This window comes from Genypterus blacodes, unplaced genomic scaffold (assembly GCF_046128005.1).
Source record: "Genypterus blacodes isolate CSIRO-AG114 ecotype Tasmania unplaced genomic scaffold, CSIRO-AGI_Gbla_v1 ptg000036l_1, whole genome shotgun sequence".
NCBI classification, from domain to species: Eukaryota; Metazoa; Chordata; class Actinopteri; order Ophidiiformes; family Ophidiidae; genus Genypterus; species Genypterus blacodes.
This window is the reverse complement of record NW_027466849.1, coordinates 1,252,475-1,260,949: the sequence shown is the minus strand read 5'-3', so window position 1 is coordinate 1,260,949 and position 8,475 is coordinate 1,252,475. Positions and strand designations below refer to the sequence as shown.

Sequence of the window (8,475 nt, the reverse complement as noted above, 5' to 3'; positions counted from 1 at the left end):
CTCCTCTCACTCGGGATGACCTTCACCAAGCCGGGGTGTGTCCGGTTGGCTCCGACTGCCACAATAAAAGCCTCATTAATCTCTCACCAAATCACATTGTAGAAATCTATTTTTGATCTTTTAATTGAGAATATAGCATATACATGTATACACATAAAGAAAGCAAACCCGGTACAAGTTGATCCTTGTGACTCCAGGCTATTTAGGATTAAGGAGTCAAACATGTCTATTTAACAATTTTCCTGTTTTGACTTGGTTCTATTCTTCATTTTATTACCTATCAAATAGACCCAGACACAGACCACAATCGACTATTGGCAGAGCTTTACATAAGGCTGCTCTGAGCATTCAAACCTAAGCAGACATACACAGCAGAGTGTGTTGTTAGTGAACAGCGGTTGCAAAGGGTCAGTTGAGCCCTGCTGGCAAACTTTAACAATGTTTTAATTTACAGAAGTGAAAATCAAGTTGTAATTCATAGCAGGACTAAGTACTCCACAGTATAAGTTCATTAAAGCAAAACAACTGATTCACACTGTGTACTCACACTGTGTATGCACTTGTCACAATGTTACAATTTGTCTGGGCTTTAATACAAATAATATACTATTCTCCTGGACCTGTCTGCAGCATTCGACACGGTGAACCACCAGATCCTTCTCTCTACCCTTGAGGGAATGGGTGTCTCTGGCTCTGCGCTCTCCACGTTCGCGTCCTACCTGACAGGTCGCCCCTACCAGGTAACACTGAGAGGTTCTGTTTCGAAGCCACGTAGGCTCACCACTGGGGTTCCGCAAGGTTCGGTCTTGGGCCCTCTTACATTACATTACGAGCATTTGGCAGCCGCTTTTATCCAAAGCGACTTACATTACATTACCACCCTACGCAGAGGGGGGAGCAATTGAGGGTTTGGTGCCTTGCTCAGGGGCACCTTGGCAGGGACTCGAACCGGCGACCCTCCAGTTCCCAAGCGGAAGCTCTACCCACTGAGCTACTGCCTCCCCCTCTTCTTTTCTCCCTCTACACAACATCTCTTGGTTCGGTTATCCACTCCCATAACTTCTCCTACCACTGCTATGCTGATGACACCCAGCTGATTCTGTCATTTCCTCCTTCTGACACCCAAGTGGAGACGCGCATCGCTGCTTGCCTGGCAGACATCTCGGGGTGGATGTCGAAGCACCACCTGAAGCTCAACCTGGACAAGACTGAGATGGTGCTTCTCCCGGGGAAGGGCTGCTCGCACCGAGACCTGGCCATCACCATAGATGACTCCGTGGTGACGTCTACTCGGACCGCGAGGAATCTGGGTGTGACCCTGGACGACCAACTGTCGTTCTTGGCAAACATCGCTTCAGTGACGCCTTCCTGCAGATTCCTCCTCTACAACATCCGGAGGATTCGTCCCTTCCTCACTGACAAGGCAGCACAGGTGCTGATCCAGGCTCTTGTCATCTCCCGCCTGGACTACTGCAACTCCCTCCTTGCTGGCGCCCAGGCTTCCGCCATCAGACCTCTGGAGCTCGTCCAGAAAGCTGCTGCTCGTCTGGTGTTCAACCTTCCCAAGTTCTCCCACACAACTTGCCTTCTCCGTTCTCTACACTGGTTCCCCGTAGCTGCTCGCATCCAGTTTAAGACTGGTGCTAGCCTACAGGGCAGTGAAAGGAACAGCTCCTTCATACCTCCAGGCTATGGTCAAGCCCTACACCCCCGGCCGACCACTGCCCCGGCGCTCAGCGTCCCCTGCTTGCGATCGATGCGGTCACGGCTTTTCTCTGTTCTGGCACCTCAGTGGTGGAATGATCTCCTGACTGATGTCAGGACAGCGAAGTCGCTGCCCATCTTTCGCTGCAGGCTGAAGACCCATCTCTTCAAGAAACACTACCCGGATCCTCCCTCTTAGGACATCACCTACTCTGTCCTAGCTCTTCTGATGCTCTTGTTTTCTCATCTTTCATTTCTAATTTGTCCTTTTTTCTTTCTTTTCTAATTTTCTCATTCATCATAGTACCTAACTTATTGCACTTCTACTCTAGCTCTAGTTATGCTCTTAGCTGTTGGTTTAGGAAGGAAATGCGCTTACGATTTCTTGTGACCTGAAGTTCTTTTATCTACCTTTGTTGAACACACTTATTGTAAGTCGCTTTGGATAAAAGCGTCTGCTAAATGATCGTAATGTAATGTAATGTAAAGAAATACCAAATCTGATGTTCACAGCATTTTTCTTTTATGCACCAAATTGTACAATGGGTTGTATGCAATATTTCTACAGCTTTGATAATACTGCAACAACTGAACTTCCATTTCATCACATTTGTTATGGTTCCTAATTTTTCGGTTTTTGTTGCAAAATTGCTGCCATTCTCTACTCATTTAATTTAACATGTACACTATTTTGTGATCTTGAGACACAAGCTTACTGCGTCTTTGCAAGCAGCTTGGAAAAATGTTGTCTGTGTCAAAATCGAACTCAAATTCTCTAATTCTAGAAAGAAAAGTTATTATTTCTAATAACTCTAATGCTCTATGTGTAGTCTTTATTCAAAGATTTCAGATATCTTTGATGATTTTTTTATGTTTCTGTGCACTTACAAGTTTTTTTGTAATAAAGTGAAAGTGCAAGGGGCCAAATGATAATTCATGTCAATAATTGTTGATGACTCATGAGCAGCTTATTTAACATCACATTGACTTTATCACTGCCAATTATTGTTGGATATGGTAGAATGGACAGATATGACAGTAAGAGTCTTCCACAGCGACTACAGTGCCTTGTGCACTGGGCCTTGCAACCATGACCTCACCTGCAGCTACTGCAGACAGGGGGTGGGCTGTGAGAATCGAAGGATGCATGTAGACATTCAGGATTGGATTAAAGTGAGTCCCAACACTGGCATTCCCATGACCATCCTGCTCTCCAGTGTGCACCCCCTGGTCAGTAATATGGATAATATCAGACTATGGAGAACGAGACAGAGTGACACTGACCTGAGGGACTGTATGAGACATGGCTGAAAGTCAACATGCTAGACACCTCCATTCTGCTGGATAGGCATACATCTGCCAGAAAGCAGATAGAGTAACATTCCTATCTGTTAAAGCTTGCCTGTGTGTTTTCACCAACAATGCATGGTGATAATATGAGAATGCTGATCTCTAGTGGAGTTTATGGTCACTTGTATATACCACTGAGCGCTAATGCTAAGAAAGCATTGCTTGAACAATACAATGCCATCAGTGAACAACAGACAGCACATCCTGATGGAACCTGTAGGCTACATATAGGACACATATATGACCAGGGAAACATTTTTCATGGAAACACTGTAGATATAAATCATTTGGTCCCTTTGTCAAACATGTGTTGTGATCCAGGCTGTTCCTGTGTGTCCTAGCATTCCTTGGGGCCCGTTCACTCTCAGATAATTGCTGCTGCCTTGTGGAAGAGGAGGCAGTGCCAAAGCCAGCAAACAAAAGAAAATTAGAGGATGTAAATCACTTCTTGAGCGAGAGCATTCATGTATGGTTTCAAAGGGCTTGTGTAACAACACTTGGAGGAAATCCAAGCCATGTTTACAAAAAAGGTAAAGAATAACTAGAAATGCATTTCCTGAAGAAGATGTCTTGTCATTGCAGATCATTTATGCCAAATGCTTGTGCCTGATTGAAGTGTGAAGGCCCGGAAAATGTTTGGATGGTTTCTGTACCTGTAAGTACGAGGGAGTTAGAAGGGCCTGAAAGTAAAAAGGGCTTGGAGGAATTTTGAATTTTGATGCGTCTTTTGACAATTTTGACCACATTAAATAAAAAAAAACATAGCCTCTTCATATTCTTTGAAGCTGCTGTTTATTTAGGACCAGAAGAAAGAAAGAGTAAAAACTGCACGTTACAGTTTAACAGATGAGAGAGGAAAAAATGTGTTGTTTGTGATTTGTGAAATTTCATATTTTAGAAGTTGAAATCTCCAGCAGCTGAATTTATAGTGCAGTGCTGTCAAAGTATTTTAAACGCTGAATGGGTGGCTGAAAGTCTGAAGTCTGAAGGCCTGAAAAATGCTTAATTGTAATGTACCCTTATAACTATAGCATCACTACAGCATCTTACAATAGCTCAAGAGGAACCCTGCTTAAATCAAAATAAACCAACCAAAGTGTGATGTGCTGTGGATTATGTATTACTTGCATACAAATGTCTCCCTCTGCTGCAAATCAGGGCACAAACACCTGCATCTTCGAGCTGTGAGACGCAACAACACATCTTAACACTGATCTACTGATACTTGCATTGCACTGGATGCCAGATACAGTTGGAGATAAAAGCTTTTCTTGCTTTTAGAATCATTCTTATACAGTAAAAAAAACATATTACTGATTTAATGCACCAAAGCAAAGCCTTTATTTGACGAGTGTTTCCATATAGTTATCTTTAAACCCAGTTAGTGAATGTTCAGCACTATAAACTTTCTATTTTTAGGGCCAAAACAAAATACAAAGAATAATCAGAGACAATAAGAGCCAATTACAATGTAATGAGTTATAAAGAAGCAGAAAAACAATTTCCCCACATACCATAAATGTGTGATACCGGGATCAGAACATACATGGGGAGTTAGCACACAGCAATGTGGCAATTACACAAAGCATAGCACAGGAGTTCTGCTGCTCTGGTTATGACCTCGATGTTGGGTGTGCTCATCGCAGAATGGGTCACTCACAGAGAAGTGTGATATTACTACCTTATTTCTGCTGACCGTATCAGAGGTCATTTTACCGCTCTTTACTCGCTCTGAAATCACACATCACACATGAATAATCTGATATGATTTGCACTCATTTTACAGAAAAGTTATGAAGAAGAATCCAGATTCTAGACGAATCTATCAAACCCATAAAAATCAGATAATGCCCCCCAAAACATTTGGTCACTAGTAGGGGGTAATTTATCAGTCACACAAATGATGAAGAATGTTACTAATGGTTATATTATCTGCGACAGCCGTAGAGTCTGTTGACCCGTTTGATGTCATTGTTGCTCATCACTGTGGCTCCTCCTATTTTAATATTAGGATTTCCCTTGGCCACAATAGTAGGAAGATTTTGTCCTTTGGAGAAAGCAAATCTAGGACAAGACACAAGGCAATGAACACAACTGTAATCATACTAACACAAGTACACTGTAGTAAAGGGCTTAGCATGGCACTAGCTCCTGCCATAAATTCTTGCTTGCTCTATATCTAACAGTTGACTCTTAAGCTTTCATTTGTTTCAGTGAGTTGCTATAAATTCTGATTCTATATATCAGTATTCTTCAGCCTGCTAATGCAACAATGTCTAAATACATTCAAACACACTCACCTTCCGTAATGCAATATAGACTGGTAGTCATAGGGAGTACCCAGGTTGTTCGTGTTCACTTTCCTGAAGTTCCTGAACATTCCTGTGAAGTGAAGATCCAGAATATTTCAGCAAGGCATTGTCAGTTATCTTATGTGGTGCACTGGTGAAATCAAATAGGTTTGAACTCTTTTCACCATGTCTTTTCATTGCACTTCGGTCACCAGTGAAGCGCCATGATTGCCCTATAAGGTGACTAGTTCTCATGCCTTGATAACAATTTTTAGTTATTTTTAATAACCAAGGATATCCCCTCACCCTTTCTTTACAGTTATATGTGAACATTAAGTGGTTCTGAACAAAGTTCGTACACATATCTCCAATTATACCACTCAGCCATCATGTATTAAGACAATCCTTTTTACCAGTTCAGTTCCTAATCAGACACCCATCACCATCTAATCTAATTCATTCAGACTGTGTGTTTAAGGGTGAAGATAAAATTATCCCCATTCCCATGTTCAAGATACCGAGCACCAACAAATTCAACAGATTCTTTCACACATACGGTATACCTGATGGTACAATTGTGACTCACACAAACCACAAAGCTCATCATTTTTAATGAGCTTCATCAAGATGGTGGCTATAGCAATATCTTTGTGTCATAGTGTTTTGTGCCACAGTGGTCAAACTACTAATAGTATGAAGGTTTTTGAGGGAGATCTGACCTTGCAAAAGATTTCTTCTAATGATAGTGATGTAATGGTCTCTGTCAGAGCGGGATTGCTCATGATTAAAGCCCAGGGCGTGGAGGACCTCATGCTGCACTATCCCGGTATACAAGCAGCCAACTTTCTTGAGGGAGATGTACTGCATTCCACCCTGACGACCTACATACGACCAACACCTGACACACAAACAGAGCACACACATATGAGTAGGAACCGAATTCAGCCTTTGTCACCTTCCTGCAAAAAAAGTGCATAATTACTCATTGTCTCATTTAAATCAAATGAAATATGAAATTATTTTTTCCTTGATTGAATTGGTCAGAAAGTGTCTATGCACTAAGAGAGCACGGGTTTTGTATCAAGAGACTCTCTCCACCAAACATGGCTCATATGTATGTGAAACACTGTCATCCTGTAAGGAGTGCAGTGTCAGCTTGACCAACACGCCTATACACAGGTTTAGTGTGAGAGAGTCACTGGGACTAATGTGGCACTGTCATGTTGACAAGCGTGTCCCTCACAGTTTTGCCACACTGATGTGACAAAAATGAAGCAGCTTCCAAAATGGAAAATGGAAATGTGCTCCTAATTATGCATAAAAGTGGGTGCAACCGAGAGATAAATTACAACATTTCCTCAAAGAATAACTCCTGGAATATGCTGAAAGATGGCTGTACATGGGGAGTATGTTTCTGGAGAATCAGAGAAAGTGTGTATATGTATTGTTCTGTAATATTAGTCTGTGTTCTTACCCATTACCACTGAAGAAGTGGAGGAAATCTTGTTCTTTTCTTCTCCAAAAAAAGCGAATGCAAGTGTTTTTCATTATGCTCCGCAGGGCTTTGATGATGATCAAGCGCTCATTCCAGTCTGCAGATACACAAAAGGACAGCACAGCACACATACTGTATGTGATGATTATACTGTATCTGTAGATCTGTACTTGTATAGCCCTTTATGCAAAGCACTTTACAATGACCTTACATGCACTGGCATACCATGCAAGCAGCTTATCTACACATCATCAGTAATTAGGGGTTCAGCGGCTTGCTAGACAATACTTCAACAGACTCCCTAGGAGGATCCCAGAATCAAACCGGAGAACTAGAGCAATTATGCTTACAATAGTAGAAGTAGTAGCTATAGTTTGTTGAAGAATAGAAAGGAAGGTAATGAAGACTGAGGAGAGAAGGCATTTTTATCGTTTAAAGTTAGGAAGAACTGAACAATTAGAGCCAATGGTATGTATCAAAGGTAGTTTGAGTGGGAGATTCTTGAAGGACTTTATAGACCTACATTCCCAAAATGTTTATTCACTTTAAGGGTAAAGGTTATCGTTAGGGGTATGGTTATATAGCCTGAATTTATATATATCGTGCCATGAAAGGAGTATGACATTTTGGTGTTAAATGCATTCATACACACACACATATACTGATGGCAGGCGTATACTCTTTTACAAGGTGCCAACCTGCACATCAGGCGCTGACAGAGTTCAGTGTCTTGCTCAACAGCATTTCGTCATGCTCCCAGAACCGAAACAGGAACCTTACGATCCATAGACGATCGCTCTACCTTTCAGAATCACACCGCTTAGTTTTACTTCTCGAGTTTACAGTACATATAGTAGACTTACCATATGATTGGGAAATACTGATGGGTATGAACACTGAGCCATATGTCTTGGGCCACATGCAACCTTTTAGTGCGCAAGGATTCGCATTCCTGCCGCTAAAAGCAATGTCACCACCCATCATTCCTGCAGAGCAACACACTCACAGTTAATGTTCATCCACAAACACAACTGATAAATGCTTCTACCATACATTTAAAGCTTTACAGCATTAATGGATTAATTTACCTGAAGGGAAAACCAATCAGCTGCTTCTGCGCCTGCATTTATATTTTATATAGACAACATTCTACAAAACTTCCATGTACAATTCCACTTACTTTTATTGGCGTTAACTTTTATTATTGCATCATCTGTTGGTTCTGCAGTACACAGAGAAGTCAGAACATTACAGAAACAGTTGAATAGCACACTCATTTCTAAAGCACCCACATGTTAGATATTAAATGAGAGCAATAGAAAGAGAAAATACTAAATATAAACTTAACTCACCAAGTGTGACCCTGGCTGTGCTCTGCAACTCATAGACACAACATTGGCAGAGTTATTTTGTCATCATGTCTCATAGCAACATAAATAACTTTTAGTGGACTGATATGCATAACATCATAACCTTTGTGGTGAGGGACAAACTTACCGGAGCAAGAGCCAAAACCGAGAGGAGGAGAAAGAGGCAAACCGGAATCATGATGAAGGCGTCCTCTACACAAACTTCAGTTCTGGAATAGTCACATTTTGAAGCCTGTTAGTTATTTTTCTTGCTGAAAAGCAGTCA

At 41.6% G+C, this 8,475-nt stretch overlaps 1 protein-coding gene across 1 annotated transcript; it reads right to left on the bottom strand.

Moving 5' to 3' along the window:
- Positions 1-4,085: 4,085 nt before the first annotated feature.
- Positions 4,086-7,821, bottom strand: LOC142996078 (high choriolytic enzyme 2-like). Its single transcript, XM_076146968.1, has 5 exons — positions 7,704-7,821; positions 6,820-6,937; positions 6,065-6,243; positions 5,355-5,436; positions 4,086-5,118 (listed from the first exon to the last, which is right to left on the bottom strand). Exons 1-5 carry the CDS (start codon positions 7,819-7,821, stop codon positions 4,983-4,985), a joined length of 633 nt encoding a protein of 210 aa, XP_076003083.1. The 3' UTR covers positions 4,086-4,982.
- Between the last annotated feature and the right edge of the window lie 654 nt (positions 7,822-8,475).